The sequence below is a fragment of the Amblyomma maculatum genome, chromosome 5 (genome assembly GCF_055883805.1).
Source record: "Amblyomma maculatum isolate TAMU_Amacu chromosome 5, ASM5588380v1, whole genome shotgun sequence".
Classification (NCBI taxonomy): Eukaryota; Metazoa; Arthropoda; class Arachnida; order Ixodida; family Ixodidae; genus Amblyomma; species Amblyomma maculatum.
Genome location: NC_139348.1, coordinates 20,665,341 through 20,685,527, shown reverse-complemented (window position 1 = coordinate 20,685,527; position 20,187 = coordinate 20,665,341). Strand labels below are relative to the sequence as shown.

Sequence of the window (20,187 nt, the reverse complement as noted above, 5' to 3'; positions counted from 1 at the left end):
ACAATGGTGCGATGTCCGTAGCTTCCAGTGCAGCCATGCTACAGGTTTTGAACTCTTCGCCATAAGGTCCAGCAATCACTGTGCGCACTGAAGCTTCAACAGAGGCCAGCATCCCATATCTTTCCCGCTACCAACGGTCCGACTCGTGTTCACCTAATAGCATCTGGTCATTCTCATTATACTGACCTTTGCTCTTTGCTTCTTTGCTCCGGTTACATTGCACACCACCCTGAGGGTTTCATCACTCCTCAAGACAGCAGTCTACATAGAGCACCGACCATTCATTGTTGGACATTTGTCATCCCGTGCAATTCACATCACTAAGGATCTTCTCCTCGTTGCCATCTGAAAATATTCAACTGCTCCCAGCGAAGCAGTTCATGTCATTAGCAAGCATCATGATTGACGGTATCATGAACCGTAGGACACCCACCAGAGCAACAGACTAAGCAGTCGTACCTAGTCACGTATGCAGCCAACTTACTATCTGGCAAAACAACTGGCATCGCATATAAATTTGCCTTCTCATCGCACTTATGTTCGTGACCATACAAGTGTTGTCACAACCTAGCTCCCTTACTGCTCCTTTTTTGAGCGCTGCGGTAAAACCGGCTGTACACTGTGTTTTGCTCAATTACAGCCTCCTGAATGTTTTTTTTAATGTCCCTCTGTTAGCCATCTATAGATTGAGGTCTAATTAAGGATTTGCATATACATAGCGATAATTTGTACATTGTGGCACTGCTTCTCTTAGCTTCACCCATAATTCTTTCGACCGGTGGTTTCCCTTTTTTTATCAAATCTCGGGGGGGGGGGGGTCCTAATGGTGCCTTGTACACACATGATCGCATGTGGACAAGTAATACTCTTGTCACACGGGCATGCTTAACCGCGGTTACGATAACCGTAGTTATCGGTAACCGCGGTTACGGTTGTTCACACGGCGGAACCGAACGCGGTTAGCCCGCTAACTACGGTTGGCGCGAACCGAGCTTGGCAACCTCGGTTTCATCGCTCAAACCGTGAACCAAAGTAAAGATGGCGGCGTCTCTGAGTGGTACGTGCGGTGTGCCTCCTGCATCTCTGTCATCTCCGGCTGCAGCTACGAGACTTCTGTGGTCGCATGAAGCGACTATGATATTAATACGGCTGTGGGAGGAGAGGCTCCACGCTTTGCGGGCCTGTACAAGAAATGCACGCATTTATGCGGCGATTGCTGCCGACCTCAACGCTGGCCTGCAAGCCATGGACGAAGGGCCCTATAGCGCAAAGCAGGTCCGCCAAAAAATAGACAACCTGCACAAAAAGTATCGGTAAGTGAAGTTGTAATATCTACTTATGCTACTTTCGAATGCGGGCCTGGGGCTGATAGGCTGCATAGCGGATGGGCTGCCTAGCGGATGTAACCATGTGTCGTGCCTAGTTTTACTGCTTGCGGTTGAGTGCGAGAAATAGAAGGAGATGCGTGTGCCCGTCCCCAACTTTGACACCTGCTGCTCTGATGTGCTTAAACTGCTTTTCCATCACGAACACCGCACGCTTTATCATAATCATCGCGTATTTGCAAAACAAAAACCCTCATTACGGAAGTGCAATTTTCAATGCCTAGATTTTGATTGTTCAAAATACCGCTGAAGTGCCACATGACCGCTCAGCGTGTACAGCACTGACTTGATTTTATTCAGCATTTACAATCCCAACGGATATTTCTTCACTTTTTAAATTGCTTTCTTGTGTGCAATAATGGTAATTATTTTATTGCATCCAGGAAGCTGAAGCGCTGCGGCTCTACCACTGGCTCGGGCAGGCAAGACTGGCCATTCTACTGGCACCTCCACAAATTTCTGGGAACACTTCCTATGAATGATGATCTTTTAATTGAAGAAAATGTGGAGGTAAGCTGTGATTTATAACACTTCCTCAAACTGCACTTTACAGGAATCATTGTGCATGCTGTTGTAATAAGTGCAGATTACAAATAGACTATAGCTTGAAAAAAACAGTTTACATATTACTGTCAGTGAGTTTTCAATGTAAAATTTAATTGTGCCCCATTAATTTAATGGAAACTAATGTGGGCATCTTGAGATCATTATTTTTTCTGGATACTAAGCCTTTTCATTGTAGTTTTGGCTTGTTAACCTGACATCTCATTTGCTTGGGCATCGAAGGGTGAACATGCTCGGAGCGCATTGTGTCACGTGTACTTTCGTCACATTAACATGTGCAGTTTCAACCACATTGTCTGCAGTGCTAGAGCAGCACAGAGAAAGTAAAGTAATACGCTAAGGTAGGTACTGATCTTTGCTGATAAAACTTGTGCCCCAATGCAGCTGCAAAATCATGCAGACCGCACAGACACAAATGCATTGCCCCTGAATGAAGCAGCTGGGTTAAGAATTGACTTATTATACTACACAGCACACTGACAAATGGGATCCAGCCTGCGCAGCAACAAAGTGAAACACTGCTGTTTCATTGAGTTTAGAACAGCACTTGAATGCAGCCAGAAAGTGCAGATGGCACAACGGAGGAGAACTGTTTCATGCTCTCGAGTGCCAAGGTGCTCTTTTGACGTGCCTTTCCATTCACCTATTTCATGAGCAGCTCTGCAACTCATATACTGAAAGCCACAACTGGCACCTGTCAGCATAGCAGCTTTAAAGATATGTAGTCGTGGTAGTGTATTAAAGGCTGAAAGATCATTTATCTAAGGCTACGAAAAACCATTTTCATTCATGTCCTATAGCAGGATTATTTCAAGCATTGTAATAGGTGAGCAACTGTGTCATCATCACCACACACATCGACTGTCCGCATGGCCGACTTTGTTTAGAGAGTGCATCGTGTATGCTGTTTCCAATTGCAATTGTGACGAGAGTACCCATACTTATTGTTCGGCCATCGTAATTGTGATATTACAGATGAACAATGAAATATAAAGCTCCTGAAATTTGCCCTGGACCACTCATATTAATATGCACAGACATAGGCATGCACATGGGGGAAGGGGGGGAGTACAGCCGCCTTCTCTAATGCTCTCAGTGGGGCGCCAAGTCTACCCCATACCTTTACTCTGCTGGACCATCTGTTATTTCCACAATGTATTTTTTTTCTTTTACTATACTGTCGTCTGACGACACGTGGTGCTGCATTACAAGAACTGCTCATAAGTGGTTGCCTAACCATGACGTCTGCCTTAGTGTATCCAGTAATAAGACAGTGTCTGTGTTCACTGTACACAATGTTGAACATACCCATCACAGGAATACAGGCGCTAGATTTCAGCAAGTTTATTCCATGTGTTTGGAACTCAAGAAGGCTGTTTAATATTCCAAGTTTGTGCACTCACATGTTGTATCAACATTTTCTTTCATTTGTAGTGAACTGAATTTGGACACTCGAAAGCAGTTATGACTGTCTTGCGTCGAGTAAATATAGCATGACATAGCAAAAAATGCATCCGAGTAACAATGCTCTCTGCTGTATACTTGTTTGGTGCAGGTGCCAGTAGTGGATGAGGTGCCGGAAGGTGCTGAGCTGCTGTCATGGACAGAAGCAGACAGCGCCGTCCTTCAAGATAGTGCTGGACCTGCTGCCACTACAGAAGCTCAGCAACACAACACTACAAATGAACGCACTGCTGATGTCGGTGCAGCACTCAGCAACAGTGCTCATTGTGAGCCAGTTATTGGCTGCCAACCCAGTACACAGCCTGCAGTTGCAGGACCAGCTACCACTAATGCTGGCAATAGAAAGAGGGCATCCTCATCAGCTGTTCAGCAGCTACTTGTAGCTCACAAAGAGGCAGCAGAAAAAGCTGAAAGCGCTGCTAAAAAAAGCAGGAAACTGCAAAAAAAGTTGTTCGCCTTATGGAGGAGTCAAATGGCATTCAAGGTAGGATGGTTCAAATCATGGAGGCATTTTTCGTCAAAAAAACTGAATAAATGCAAATTTCTTTGGTATGCGTACATGTCACATGCTCATTTTGTGCAACAATTCATCACTGAGAGTTCTGCGTATCAGTTTCCTGAATCACATCCAGTCTTGTATCACAACACAGAGCACTGTTGGCAGCTTTCAATTAGAAAAAATGTGATCTGCTAGAGCATCTCGAACTGCTACTCCAGGCGCATCATGCCGACTGCTGGTGCACACTGGCTGAGTGCGCCTCTGGTCTTCAGACTGAGCTGCATCGAGCCAAGCGACATCACAGCGATCTGACATTTGTTCACACACATTGAGAAGTACACAGGCAGCACGAATGGCAGTGTTCACATTGTGTATGTTGCATTCCAGCCCCTTCAACAACATACGAAAACGTGCTTTCAATCTCCCAAACACATTTTCCACAACGCGCCTTGCAGATGAAAGGCGGAAGTTAAATAACTGTGTCGGAGATCCTTGTGCTCCAGGTTGAGAATAAGGCTTCATAATGTGTGTCTGGAGAGGAAACGCTTGATCAGCAAGCAGGACAGGGCCAACTGGCACGCTATTCAGAATTTTCACTTCTCTACTGAACAGTTCACTCTGCAACAGTTTCGGCAGTCTGGAGGCTTGAAATACACCAGAATCGTGATTCCTACCTGGTGCACCGACACAGCAGTACAGCAATTTGTACTTGTGATCTGCAACTGCCAAAAGAATGGTACTATACCAGCCTTTGTAATTATAGTAATCTACTGCGTTCTCTTCAGGTGGACACACCTCGATGTGGCATCCATCAAGGGCGCCAACGCCTTGAGGAAATCCAGTCACTGCGGCAAACTGGCGCATGTGTTCGGCCAAGTCGCGAATTGTCGGGAAGCCCACAAATTTCGGTTCCAGTAGCCGCACAACAACATGGCAGAATTCCCAGAAAATCTCGTTCACTGTGGAGCGCCCCACACCAAAAGCATTGCTGACGCTTCTGTCTTCACCGGAGGTGGCAAGACGGTAAAGGCCGATTGCAACACGTTTGTGCAGAGGTACAGCCATCCTCATGTTTGTGTCCTGCCGTCTCATACACTCACATGCACTTAATAGGTAACGAAACGTGCTGCGATTCACTCTAAAATGTGTCCTGAATTCGCTGTCGGGAAGGTGAGGCACCGTCGTTTCATACCAAGAATTTCCTCTCGGGTACGACCATAACCTCCTCTCAAGTGGGCACAGTTGTACAACAGCTGCAGCGAGCTGACGGCACTGCATCTCGGCATATCTTCGCTCTTCTTTCACACACGCAATCTCAGCTTGGAGAGATGCAAGTTGGGCACGCTGGCGTTGAAGTGCAACTTGCTGCACTACGAACGCGAACCAGAATTCATTATCTTCACGATGTCCATTTTGGTCAACCGGTTCGCTCGCAGCCATCTTTCCGCTCGGGAGCGGCACTCACAGAAAACAGACACGCTGCACAGGTCGCGAATATGTATAACAAAAACACGGAAACGAGACACAGTACGACGGGCACAACATGAACGTAAGGCCAAAACACTGAAGGCAGGCAGTGACAGTGACAGCGTGGGTTGCAGCGGGGAAGCTGGCGGAAGTTTGGCTTGGCTGCTATCTGGCGATCTGGCTACGAAGCTGACTGCACCCAATGTTACGAGACCACACTCAGTTGGCGTCAGATTTAGGTGAATGCGCAGAGCATTCATGTGTAGCTGCACAACGTGCATATACCTTGTGGATAAAAACATTACCGTGTAGTGTTATTAAGTCGTTTATCATAACAAATTAATGGCAATTTGGTTGTCTATTTGGAAACCACGTGATCGCTGTCAAACCACCGAACGGTGGGCCTAATCCCCGTGTGGCAGCGGCGAGATCACGGTTTGCTGTAACCACGGTTCTTCCGGCTAACCGTAGTTAAGCATAACCGCGGTTAGCGTGTCCGTCTGACTAGGGTATAAGAAGTGTTCAGCACAACCTTCAACAACATGGCTTCCCTTCAGCACTGACGCATCTGTCAACTGACAGTTCCTTTTCATCAGTCGTGAAGTGGCTCCAATAAATGTGCACCACATGCCACTGCAGAAGGAAGAGACGGGATTAAAACCATGCATTTGCATATGTGTGAGGTTGGCTTTGAGCATCATAATGTGGAGTGGTATAAAGACGTGGCAGTGAGTGGATTGGAGGTGGTCACAATCTCAAGTCTCCATCACAACAACCTTTTTTTCAACTGCTCAACCTGACAACTCAGGATTGCTGCACTTGGGGTCCTTGCTGCAGAAACTTTCATCTTTGAAGATAACAGCCCTTCTCAGGGCTACCCAGTTATGCTGGCAGGGCTGCAAACGAACGTGCCTGAAGGATCACTTTTCCCTCTCATGAATACCCTCAACTTGATAGTGTAGAAGAAAATGCAGGTTGGTATGCAGAGAAAGATGAGCATGTAAACCTCCGCGAGCATGAAGTTGCGTTAAATATTAGATAAAACCACTTGATGAATGGGTAGTGTTGGAATTTGGTAATGTAATCAATGTTTCTCAACTTCTGTGGGCGGGGTAGAGCGACTAAGCAGCATGTTTATTCGACATCCTGGGCTGTACTAAAGAAAATCACGATTGATCTGCATATGCACCTTTCTCAGACTGACCAACACCCAATGCAATGCCTCATGTGCTACAGTTGATCATATTCTGATCACGTCACCGCAGCACAATAAAAAAAACGTAAACATAATTAAAGAAGCCAACAGTCTTTGAAAGTCCAAGGTAAACGTATACAGATTTTTTTTTATCTTGTATTTGATCCTGACCAGAATTAGTCAGGCGATAATTTTAGGGAGAAAAAATATGATCATCACAAGACTAATTCTGGTCAGATTCAGCTAAAAGATAATAAAAAAAATTATATTCATTTATGTTTACCTTGGACTCTTAAAAAATGTTGGCTTCTTTATTTTTATCATAACGAGCCCCCAATTTCCCCTTTAATTTTGTTTAAACGTAAACGTAGTAGGAAAGCTAATGAGTTTGACATCCTGAGACACTGCAAAAGCATGCATGCTTCAAAATGACTGGTTAAAGGGCCACACAGACCTCTAAATTTTAATTGATTATTTGCATGTGTTTTTTGTAATGATGAATAGTACATTACCAAACACAGATTCCTAAGTTGTAGTCTCTAGTGACTGCTAAATTTATAATTGCTTGCTTACACTAAGTTTCACGAAACTATGCCTTCAAATTTCAGTATAGGTCATGTGAGTCGGTGCAAATAACTGCTTATATGCTGCTTTAATACAGTAAATGCTAGGGCTAACCTTCCTGAGGAGCTAGTGACAAATTAAGAATCAATTATTGCACTTTTTGATGCCTCCATGCAACCTATACTGAACTTTTTATATCTTGCAGTGGTGACACCAAACAGGACAAGAAATTGTAGGTGTATTCACAGGAAAAATACCCTTGGTGATTTATTTCTGCTAAGGCATTACTAATTTACTACAGAAACGAAAACACTTAATGAAATATGTCTATGCACTTATTTAACATATTTCATTCAATTGACTCTTTTCCAAAATGCTGGTTCTTTCCAAGTAGACACATTTCAACAGTGTAGCATGTACTTTGTTGGCAAGTATTGTTTCAAGAACTTATGAGAAGAACTATGCCTTAAAACTTGTGGCCAGGAGGATGCACCAAAGTCCCCACTTGGCACTTATAAATTCCATCATTAAACAATTGTTAACAGAAAGGTTAAGATTCTCCGAAGTTTCTTATACACCATAGTTTAAAGCTGCAGTATTAACCACATGGAGCTAATCACTTTTCTTGTCGTTGAATCTGTTGGCTTTTTTATTTGAAGAAAACCTTTTAACACCCTCGCTAAAATGACATTATATATGGGGTGGCAAAAATTCAGACATGAACATACAAAAAGGAACCTCTAGCAAGAGAAACTGAACAATAAACGAACTGGAAAAGTGTAATCAATGAATAGGAAACAAGTATCAGCATCACACAAAATGAACATTTGAAAAAAAGCAACATAATAAACAGAACAAAAATGAGACTCATACACAACTGGCGAGCAAAACAAAGCTAGAAGAAAAACTATATCCCTTTCATTTTTTAGAAGTTCATGAAATAATTTATTTAAGTTGCGTTTGTAGAAGGAAATCTGCTAAAATCATTGATAGTTGGGCATGAAAGATCTGGCAAATGTTGAAGTGTGGCATTGGATGCATTTGATCTTTGGGCATTTAGGATTTCATTTCTGTACAATTTGTAAGATATTTGGTGTTTATTACATTAAACCTTTTTTTTGCTCCTTTAAGCAAGTGACATATTTTGTAGATTATTTACAGGCTTTCTTCTACCACATAATTGCAATAAGGTCATTAAGACCTTTGAGTATGTATTTTCTCTAGCAAAAATTCCAATATGGAACATTTATTGGTGCTATAGGATTTCTGCTTGTATCTATTTGGTCTTATTTGACTTTGTATAGGACTATTACGAATATGAATTGGTCCAATAGACAATAGATATTGGTCCGATACATGGATATATTTTGGTCGTTTTTGTGCGACACAAATATACCAGTTGTACATGGGCAACCAGTAGAACCACTCATATTGGTTTGGCACGCATAAATATGTCTTAATAGCATTACTATACGAAATGGATCGTATATCGTGTTTTTGTTTTTTCCTGGCTGCTTTGTGGACGAGATTGCCACTTTTATCAGCGTTCTAAAGGTCCAGCTCCGCTTACCGCGAGCTGATCCCTTTGCAACACCAGTTGGCTGCCGCTGTGAGGTATTGCAAGCAACATGATGCGAGAAATCATATATTTTGCGGTGATGATTTTATCCCACGGGCATATGTTCGAGTCTCCTTCAGCTGCTGTCTGCTAGCGCAGCAGACGACGCGCGTTCAGACGATCGCCTACATCACTCGAAGCGAAGTGGTGCGAAACCAAGTATTTTCGAGAACAATAAAAATGATATAGCAGTAATTTTGAATATATCACTGATTACTTGCTAATAATTTGACTAATGCATGATTTCCGCACTGAGCGCTGTCGTTGCCGTGTCTATGGCTTTAGCCTCCAGAAGCCAAAAATAGCCATTCCGAAGTCTAAACTAGACAACTAGCGAACGACAACATAGCTGTGACAACGGCAAGTTGGTTTCGTGCAAACATGTTTTGTAAATACTCTGTGCGGTCAGAATCCAGCGCTAATTATTTGTTGCCATAATTAAAAAGTAGCCGTCGTTATGAACGATTTTTCGGCATTTCATCTGACGGACTAAATGGTATCATAGCTTCTGGCAAGACTCAAGAATGTGAAGCGACTTCTACAAGGCCTACGACATGCGCCATGCTACTCTTCGGTAAGTATAAAATGTTTCTCTGCTATGGTGGTCATCCCGCCCTGTGTAAGTGTTATAGAGTTGCGTTGGAGTTCAGCTAATTTGTGAGAGCTTATTTAAGGCATAGACAAAGACGAACAATGACGGAAACGGGCCCGATGACTGTCAACAGTCTGGCAGCCCTACCGCTGCTGATTTCATTCAAGCGAACTGTCCAAGTGAGGTGATGACTTTCGTTCGCTGTAAATTGAGATGAGCTATGTTGGTCTGTTGAACTACATTTGGATTTACATACGGCCCGCAAAAAAAGCAACTTCATTACCAGAGTGTTGGTGCCTCGGAACCGCCGGTGATGCGACTTCACTGTGATGACGTGAAGCGCTGGCAGTTAGGTTTGAAACTGGAAAGCCAGCCCAAAAATGTGTACACAGGCAGAGACCGGTGGCTTAGTAATTCGGTCCACACCTCTTGTGGCTAGGTTTATCCATCATGTGATTATGTGAGATGCTGCCCCCCCTCTTCCTCGGGCACAGTTTTTTTTAACTCACGTTAAGCTTGGCTTTACAAAGGGTGCCTATAGTTTGAGAGACTACTTAGCAGTGTAGTCGTGGGCGAAAGAATATCACCGTGCTAAGAGGAATGTTACTTTCACCAGCAGTTTCGCTGGAGGTAGATTACGCAGTACTGATACCGTATCATTAATGCAGTACATTTCATCACCTGGCTTGGCCTGATGCTGCATGGCAGAATAATTTTTATGAATACTGCTGTTATTACACTGGAGCACATTTGAAAAGAATCCAGAAATTCTTGCTCATTTTGTCATGCTTTGCATTTAATATGCAACATCAGGGCAACTTGGGGTGATGAGAGCTTTGTTGTTTTTTGCACTCTAACTTTGCAAAAGGTCTACTGTCAGACACGTTTTTGTAACTGGATGTTATGGAAGATTTGGGGACAGATCATGGTAGCAGCCATTCAAGGTATAAGAATGTGCTTTTAATTCACTTATTGCTGCCAGCTCTGATCTGCTCTGTTTAAGCTATGTCTTGGACTTCATCAGGGCTCCTGCGACAACACTGGTAAAACCGTTGCAGTAAGAGATCATTATCAACTTGCTTGTGGATTACTGGTGACAGTGTGCACTCATGCTAGTCTTCCAGTAATCAGCATCATGTAATTTTTAAGGCATGCATTTTGCAACTGTGGCATTTGGGCACTTCATTCCATGCACTTCAAACATTTGGGACTTTCCTCAAAACCAACATATGTAATCCTTGTGGCTGCTGCTGAGGTGTTGCGATCTACCGGCCAAAGGCCGGCAGCTACGCGATGAAAACCAGGCAGATTCGCAGAGCGAAAAGACGACGCTTTATTTCCGGCTCGGAAATATATAGAGAAGGAAAGAAAGGAGGGGAAGAAGGAAAGAGGGACTATCTACGCATGCGCTGGTTATCTGCAGCATTGTTATCAGCAGCATTTCCTTCCCCTAATAGCCATAGCGCTCCACTGGCTTTCTCGTTCTTGTGGACCGGCGTAGCTCAGGAACAGTCCCTTCGGGAAGGTCGTGACCCTTACGGAAATGCCATATCTGGACTTATAAAAAAATAAAGATCAGGTATATCAGGAATTGGGCAGATATGGTATATTAGGACAGATCTAGGCCAGATAAGGCATATCTGTCCAATTCCTGATTTCGAGTACCAGATAAAGCATATCTGGTTGTATATGCCTGTACTGCCAAATTCCTGATTTCGAGTACCAGATAACGCATATCTGGTCAGATATGCCTTATCTACCCAATTCCTGATTTAAAGATCTAGCCCGCATGGCATGTAGGTTTTGAACTATAGATCTATATATCTGCATATCAACATAACACTTTATTACAACACACACAAGACAATTTCAGTATTCCAGCTAAACGCACACTCAATCAAGTTCGTCAAGGGAAACCTGAATTTCCCCTTTTATTTCAAACCTTAGAGGAAAATAGCTTTGAAACCACAGGTTTTCTTTTTTCTCTGTCTATATGGAATCGCTCAAAGACGGGCCTGAATTACGTGTATATACCGAGGGTCAAAGACATGCTCATCCGTTAGTAAATATTAAGATTCTACTCATTTAGGCGCGATACTGTAACAAAATAATGGGATATCTCAACAGAATAATGTCTACACGAGAAGCTAAAGTGAAAGACATTAACTTATTAAATTAGACATTACATTTTTGTTCTACTCTTTTACACACAGAGCTTTAACCAGTAAATGCTTTTAGTTTGAGCTGGTTTACTTGCGAAGCTAAATAAAATAAACGGCTAATAATCGAACTAGACTATTGAAAGGCAATTTAAAGGTTTGTCGATACCCGGAAAAGGTACCGCTAAACCGCAAGGCGATAAAACACACACTGCTGGGACTGCTGATAATACCTAATCCTTTGTCAGGAAGTATTGGTGTTAACTTAAGCAGAGACTGCAGTGCAAAATGAGCGAACGCGCCTAACTCGTGGTTGCTTTTGAAATTAAGTGAGAAAACAAAGAAAAAAGCATATCCGATGGCATTTGTCATGACAGCGACAGCTCTGCCGCTAAACCAAATCAAGCATGAAGCTACTTAGGTAGTGCAAATAATAATAACAATAAACAACGAAGGACCCTATCCACCCTCTAAAATTTGTTAAAATTGCTGGAGTGAAAGACAAATTAGCAACGAAATGTACGGAAAAATATCACATACTGGCAATTACCATCCAATTTACTGTTTGGAAAATTTTTCCATCAAAATAATAAAGTGAACAATATCCTGAGGCTGGCAAGTGCTAGTTCCCGACAAGAAGTCTCACGCTCACGGTTTTGGTGATCGGGCGTGAAGATGAGGCGGCACGATGAGGGTGCGATCCGACGCAATGGTAAAGATTTGGCCGGGCCACCCAGGGCAGAAGCCTCGAAAAGCTCAATCAACCATCAGGTTCGCTGCCAAGGCTGGGGAGGCAGCTTCCACCCGCAGTGGGACACAGTAATTTCCTCTGTGCCGACAGTCAGACAGAAGCTCTTGTAGGTTTGCTGTCTCATTTTTGTTACATGCACACAGCTAATAGCGAACAGGCGCTGGCACACACACACCAGCATACACAACATGCAGCACGCCCGCCAGCCGCACCGAATTGCGATGTCTGCCACCGCGAAAGGAACGAGACAAGTGCTTAGGCGCACGCACGGAGTTGAAAGGGGGAGGGGAAAGAAGCAAGCACACACAAAACGGAGAGCTCGCGGCCTACGCGGTATAGAGCGTGGCAGCAAGGAGGAGAGATGAAATGCGAGCCTGCAATGCAGGAGCTGCCGCTGTTTGAGAGGGAAGAGGGGAACGCGGGAGAGGAGGAGTCACTGCCTAGCCAGTGCGGCCCTCCACGCAGCAACCGCCAGCTGCCTCTGAGGGTGAGTCACCGTCTAGACAGCTCGGAGGGGCCGTATACTGAACTGCCATCATTTTCTTGATATTTTGAGTCGTTCAACTTAACCGACCATGCGTTTGTGCACCAAACTGCCGCCGCATCTTAAATGAAAATGCGAGTTAGTAGACGGAAAGAGGAGCATGTAGCCATAACCCAGCGCCCTCCTGGATTAAGGAACACATGGTGTAATAATTATAGTGCAGCGAAATCTGCAGAATATTTGAAATATTAGGAGTCGTAGCTATTTTCTAAATTGGATACAATTAATACTTAGCATGCAGGCCATGCTGAGTTTAGGAAAATTGAAGCTCGACTACATCATGACAATATTGAATATTTGCAGAAGGTAGACGAAAGCCATATATTGCTAATATACAATCACTATGGCGCCTACATAATTAAGGCCCCGATGAGGTTTTATAAAGTCCTCTTGATGCCAGGCATATGGCCCTGGTCTGTCTATATAAGGTCATGACGACGCCATATATACCCTTTATCAGGCCACATAAGGTCGCGATAATACCATATATGCCCCTGATCAAGCCATATAAGGTCCCGTTACCCGTTCAGATATGGATAATATGTTGCATGTGTACTGTGATAGCACTTCAGCCATCGACATGCACCTGTGCGTTGTGCGACGAAGACAAAGAAGAAGTACGCTGGGCTCGCCGTTGCAAGGTTCTGTCCTCACAGCTCTCCATCTGAGCGTCAATAAACGCCCTATTACAATTGGCGGAGGTGCCGGAAACGATCCCACCCAAACTGGAACTGCGAAGCCGTACACTACCCACTACGACCGCCATGCAAGACACTTCGACGCTGCCGGCCGTTCCACCCACGATCATGTGTGCTGGCGTCGTGCGCCAGCGTGACCCTTGCCTGTTCAGCGGCACGGCCGATCAAGATGTCGACGACTGGCTGTCATCCTATGAAAGAGTAAGCAGCTACAACAAGTGGGATGACTAATACAAGCTCAGTAACATCATATTCTATCTGACGGACGTGGCGAACCTCTGGTTTCGCAACCATGAGGCTGACCTGTCATCTTGGTCGACATCTAAAAAGAATTTCGCGGAAGTGTTCGGCCGCCCGGCAGTGCGTAAGCTTCGTGCCGAACAACGTTTACACGATCGTGTTCAGCGCGCTGATGAGACCTTTACCAGCTACATAGAAGACGTCGTTGATCTCTGCAAACGAGTCGACCCGGCCATGCCGGAAGCAAACAAAATCCGCTACATCCTCGAGGGCATTTCTGAGGGCGCCTTCCAGATGCTGGTAGCGAAAGATCCCACCAGCGTTAGTGAACTCGTGAAGCTTTGCCAGAGCTACGACGAGCTCCGCAAGCGGCGCGCTTCTAGGCGCCGCTCCAGTGTGTGCGACGAAGGCGTATCCGCATTAGCCCTGGGTGGTTCGCCAACTTCTGAAGGGAGCCCGCTGAATCAAAAGATCAAAGATTTTATTCGTGAAGAGGTCGCACGTCAAATCTCACTCCTTCCCCATTTTCAAGACTCGGGCCGCCTCGCTCCTGAACTGGCTCCATCTTTGGCCCCTGCTATACGCCGTGTCGTGCAAGAACACATCGCTGATGCCTTGCCGTCCAACCCCGTGGTGCCGCCTGTGACGGCACCTCTCACGTATGCCCAAGTAACGGCTAGGCCACCACCTTCGCCCACGTCTGGCTCCTATGTGCAGGTCCCTGCCTACCGTTCACCGCCGCATGCTGAGCCTTCGTTTCAAGCCCCACCCTCAAGGTTCCGCCCACATCCTATGAAACCTTGGCGTACTACGGACAACCTTCCGATTTGCTATGCCTGCGGTCGGCCGGGCCATGTTGCGCGCCTTTGTCGCCAGCGCCTCCAACCTTCAAAGCCTGACATTCGATTTTACCCGTACGATACCGACTCACGCTCGCAAATGATTCCGCCCGGTTCTCAATTTGTCCCACAAGATCGCCAAACCTACACCACTCGTCGATCACATTCTCCTCGGCGCCGATCGCTTTCTCCAATGCTGCGACGTTCTACCAGCACCGTTGAGGGAAACTAACAGTCGCAGTTCCGGGGGCAAGAACTGCGCTTGTTTCGAATTCCTCAAGTCCTCCATGTCGTCCCGCTAATGTTATCAAAGTTTCTGAGAAGGCGCCACAGTTCTCGCTCTCGTCGATACCGGTGCAGCCGTCTCCGTCATCAGTGAAGCGCTCTGCCGTCGAATTCGCAAAGTGACCACTCCGATTTCCGACTTTTCGCTCCGCACCGCCTCATCACAGCACATTCACCCCTCCGCATCTTGCACAGCCCGTGTGCTCATTCAAGACGTCTTGTACCCCATCGAGTTTATTGTTCTGCCGAACTGCTCGCATGATATCATCCTCGGATACGATTTTCTATCGACTCATCAAGCCGTTATTGACTGTGCTCATGCACAAATTGCCTTCGCCCCCCTCTGTGATGCCCCCTTCTGTGATACCCCTCCCCGCACTGCAAAACTTCTCGTCGCCCATGACACCGACATTCCTCCGTTCTCTGCTGCCCTCGTACCACTGTCTTGTGAGTGGGTAACTCCTTTGACTGCGATTTTTACACCTTCCGAAGCCACCTCCCGTCATCCCTGCCTCCTTTTTCCGTTCGCAGTTCTCGAAATTCAAGACGGCAAGAGTGCACTTTACGCCTCGAACCCATTTTCATGCCCAGCAGTCCTGCTCCGTGGCGAATGCATTGGACGTCTTGAAGAGCTTGATCCCAGTCATATCACCACTCTTGCTGACTCAACCCCCTCCTTCGACGTTAGTCTGTGCTCTTGCGATGTTGCGACCGCTTCGACGCCCTCCGACGTTTTCCAACATGCTATTGATGCTGATCTTCCACTTGAGCAACGTGATCAACTTGTCGCCCTCTTGCAGAACTTCGCTTCTTCATTCGACTTTCCTCAAACTTACTTGGGCCGCACGTCTGTCGTAGAGCACGCCATCGACACTGGTAAAACTGCACCTTTGCGCCAGCGCCCCTATCGCGTGTCGGCTTCGGAGCGCCAAGTAACTGCTGATCATGTGGACGACATGCTCCGTCGGGGTGTCATTCGGCCATCCCACAGTCCCTGGGCGTCTCCAGTTGTGTTGGTACCTAAGAAAGATGGCTCCTTCCGGTTTTGTGTCGACTACCGCCGGCTCAACAAGATCACGCGCAAGGACGTCTATCTTCTGCCACGCATTGATGACGCACTAGACTGCTTGCAGGGCGCCGAGTTTTTCTCCTCGTTGGATTTACGATCTGGCTACTGGCAGGTGCCAATGGCTGACGCTGACCGCTCTAAAACTGCCTTCATCACACCAGATGGATTATATGAATTCAACGTCATGCCCTTTGGGCTTTGCAACGCCCCGGCCACATTTGAACGCCTCATGGACACTGTGCTTCGTGGATTCAAGTGGCGAACCTGTCTTTGCTATCTCGATGATATCGTAGTCTTTTCTACCGATTTGCAATCCCACCTGCTCCGACTGAAGGACGTTCTCACTTGTCTCGCTACCGCCGGCCTCCAACTGAATCTGAAGAAGTGCCGCTTTGCTGCTCGCCGACTAACAATTCTAGGTCATGTCGTTTCTAAGGATGGCATTCTTCCCGATCCCACCAAACTTCGTGCAGTTGCCGAATTCCCACGCCCAAAATCACTGAAGCAGCTACGAAGTTTCATTGGCCTATGCTCCTACTTTCGCCGCTTCATCTTAAATTTCGCCTCTATTATTGCTCCTCTCATCCAGCTCCTCTCCGGCAGCTCCGACCTCTGCGCATGGACACCTGCTTGTGATGACGCCTTCAACACTTTACGCCGTCTTTTAGTTTCGCCTCCCATCCTCCGCCACTTCGACCCGAATGCGCCAACTGAGATTCACACTGACGCTAGCGGTATTGGGATAGGCGCCGTTTTCACCCAACGCAAACCTGGTATCCGAGACTATGTGGTGGCATACGCAAGCCGCACCTTGACCAAGGCAGAGTCCAATTATTCTGTTACGGAAAGAGAATGCTTGGCCATTATTTGGGCCATCGGCAAATTCCATCCGTATGTCTATGGCCGACCATTTTATGTGGTCACTAATCATCACGCTCTGTGCTGGCTGGCGTCCATCAATGACCCGTCCGGCCGCCTTGCTCGCTGGGCTCTTCGCCTCCAACAGTATGACATTCGTGTCATATATCGCTCAGGCCTCAAGCATACTGCCGCGGACGCTCTTTCGCGCTCACCGCTACCTCCCTCTTCGTTGCCTGATGAGATCTGCGCCTACGATTTGTCTTCGCTTGCCACTAATGACATGGCCACGGAACAGCGGCGCGACCCGTGGATATCTACACTTCTGGACTTTCTTTCAAGTCACTCTCCAGGTCGTCTGTCTCGGGCGCTTGCCCGCCAAGCTCACCATTTTTCAATTCGTGACGGGCTGCTCTATCGCCGCAATTATCTTCACGACGAAAGGAAGTGGCTTTTAGTCATCCCCCGTCATCTCCGCGCCGAAATTTGTGCTGCTTTCCATACTGATCCCCAGTGCGCCCACGGCGGAGTGTTGAAAACCTACACGCGCTTGCGTCTACGCTTCTTCTGGCGTGGAATGTACCGCTTTGTCCGCCATTTTGTCCGCTCCTGCCAGTCTTGCCAACGCCGAAAAACTCCTCTCAAGTCCTCTGCTTCGTTGCAACCGTAGCCCTGTCCTGCCCGTCCGTTTGATCGTGTCGGCATAGATCTATATGGTCCCCTTCCTACAACTTCAGCTGGCAACCGCTGGATTATCGTGGCAGTGGATCATCTAACCCGCTACACTGAGACATCATCATTGCCCTCTGCTTCGGCACGCGACGTGGCCAAATATGGCCAAATATGAGCCATATAAGGGCAACATTTCGCTCATACATGACCTTATCTGACCCAGATAAGGTCTTATTTGCTGCCTTATATGTTTGTATCTGGCAGCATATGTTCCATATCTGGAGCAGATATGGCATTTCCGTAAGGGGAGCCTCGTCTGTCGGGGCCCCTAAGGTCGCAGGAGGCGATTCTGCAGGACTTGATACTTCTCTGCTTCCGTCGGTGTCTGATGAGCGCTTTAGGATCTGGTCGACATGACGTCGAACGACTCCGTCCTCAGTAGCCACAGCGACTAGACGGGCACCACTCGTCGATTTCACTTTGCCTGGTGTCCACTTTTCTCCTACGCCTAGTTGCGCACGTAGACTGCGTCTCCCGGGGTGAAGTACCAACTGACGGAATCAGTCTCTGAATACTTGGGAATTTCGTAATTCCTGGGAGGAAAACACATATCTAATTTTGTACGCAAACGGTATCCCAGAAGAAGTTCGGACGGAGTAGCGCCTGAAGCTTGTGGCGAATTTCTGTAGTTACAAAGAATTCTCACCACAGCAGTTGTCAACTCCACGCCCGGCATTTTCTTCAAGCCCTCCTTGACTGTTCTTACGGCCCGTTCCGCAAGACCATTGTTCTGGGGGTGATAAGGCGGGGTACGAATATGCTCGATTCCATTTTTCTGTAGGAATACCGCAAACTCTAACCCAGTAAAGGGTGCACCGTTGTCGGTAACTATGGTACGGGGCAATCCAAACCTGCTAAACAAGGTTCTCATGCAATCGGCAGTGTCTTTAGCGGTTGCTCGAGATACTGGAATGGCTTCTACCCAATTGCTGTGTGCGTCGACAATTACCAACAACATTTTGTTTCCAATAGGCCCTGCATAGTCTGCATGCAGCCGTGACTACCTCTCTCCAGCTGACAGGATTCCTAGGGGGCATGGGCAAAGCCTGCACACAGTTTCGACAATTCGAGACCAATCTACAAATATCTTGATCTAAACCAGGCCACCAAAACTTAGCCCTCGCCCTTGTCTTCATGGTTTACGCACCCTGATGAGACTCGTGTAGAATCGTCAACAGTTTCTCATGCGCCGCACTTGGTATCACCACACGATGCCCCCAGTACAACAGCCCCTTCTCCACAGACAACTCATGTCTCCTTTTCCGGAATTCCGCCACTTCCCTGCTGTCACCTTCTACGACGGAGGGCCATCCGTTAGTCACGTTAGTCACGTAGTGCACTCCCATCAATGGCCGCAGCTGCAAAAGTCAGAAGTACAGCTTTCATGCTATATCGGAAAGTTGCCACTCCTCGGTACACTGACCATGCCAGTTTCCTATAAAGGTACCACAGTACAATGCAGTCTGACGGTTTTAGACTGCAATGGCCCCAGTCTTTGCGGTCGGGACCTGCTGAAAAAATTGACAGACGAACGTATTCAGGTGCTGACCATGTATTCGAAGCCTTCCGTATCAAAGCAAGCCTGGGAGGACGTGCCAATGCTGCTCCAGCAAAACTGCGACCTGTTCACTGAAGGCGCTGGTCTCATGAAAGGTCCGCCAGCCCGACTGCACATCAAGGCCGGAGCAAACCCCAAGTTCTTTAAGGCAAGGAAAATTCCTTTTGCACTTCGTGATAAAGTGTCTAAAGAGCTTGACAGATTAGTCTCGGCTGGCATATTATCCCCAGTTCCTCATTCTGAATGGGCAACGCCCATCGTGCCAGTCTTGAAGAAGGACGGAAGAGTGCGCATTTGCGGGGACTTTAAGATTACACTAAACCCTGTGTGCGAGGTTGAGCAGTACCCCTTGCCTGTCATAGACGACATTTTTGCAAATCTATGTGGAGGAAAAAAATTCAGTACTCTAGACCTTCGCGATGCTTACAATCAGGTTGAGCTAGATGAAGACTCGCGGAAATTAGCAGTGATAAACACACACAAGGGGCTCTTTTGCTACAACAGGTTACCGTTTGGCATCGCATCAGCGCCAGTGATATTCCAGCGAAAGATTGAATCGGTGCTGCAAGGACTAAAGGGGACTCAGGCTTACCTAGACGATGTCCTGGTAGCCGAGAGCAGCGATGCTGATAACGCAAATCTGCAAGCGGTGCTACAGCGTTTCCGCGAGAACGGTATCAAACTTCGTTATGACAAGTGCAAGTTTGGCGAACAATCGGTGACATATCTTGGTCATCGTATTGATGTTGAAGGGCTACACCCCCTCGAGAAGCACATGGATGCAATCAGGCCAGCCCCTTTACCGCGAAATGTTGCCGAGTTTCGATGCTTTGTGGGAATGGTTACATTTTACAAGTTTTTGCCAAATCTTTCCACTATGCTTGCACCCCTGTACAGCCTTCTTGAAAAAGGTGCAAAATGGGTTTGGCACGAAAAAGAAGACGCGGCATATAAGAAGGCCAAGGATGCTTTGTGTTCAGCCCCAGTGCTAACGTACTTTAATCCGCAGCTGGAGTTGATGTTGGAATCCGATGCTTCACCTTACGGTGTCGGTGCTGCCCTTTTCCACCGAATAAATGATGAAGACATGCCAATTGTCTTCCGAT

At 46.6% G+C, this 20,187-nt stretch overlaps 1 protein-coding gene across 1 annotated transcript; it reads left to right on the top strand.

Moving 5' to 3' along the window:
* Positions 1-1,038: 1,038 nt before the first annotated feature.
* On the top strand, positions 1,039-6,341 carry LOC146187843 (uncharacterized). The gene is made up of 4 exons (XM_084604933.1): positions 1,039-1,313; positions 1,769-1,895; positions 3,505-3,748; positions 6,217-6,341. The coding sequence occupies exons 1-4, from the start codon at positions 1,039-1,041 to the stop codon at positions 6,339-6,341; spliced, it is 771 nt and encodes a 256-aa protein (XP_084461059.1).
* The last annotated feature ends 13,846 nt before the right edge of the window (positions 6,342-20,187 follow it).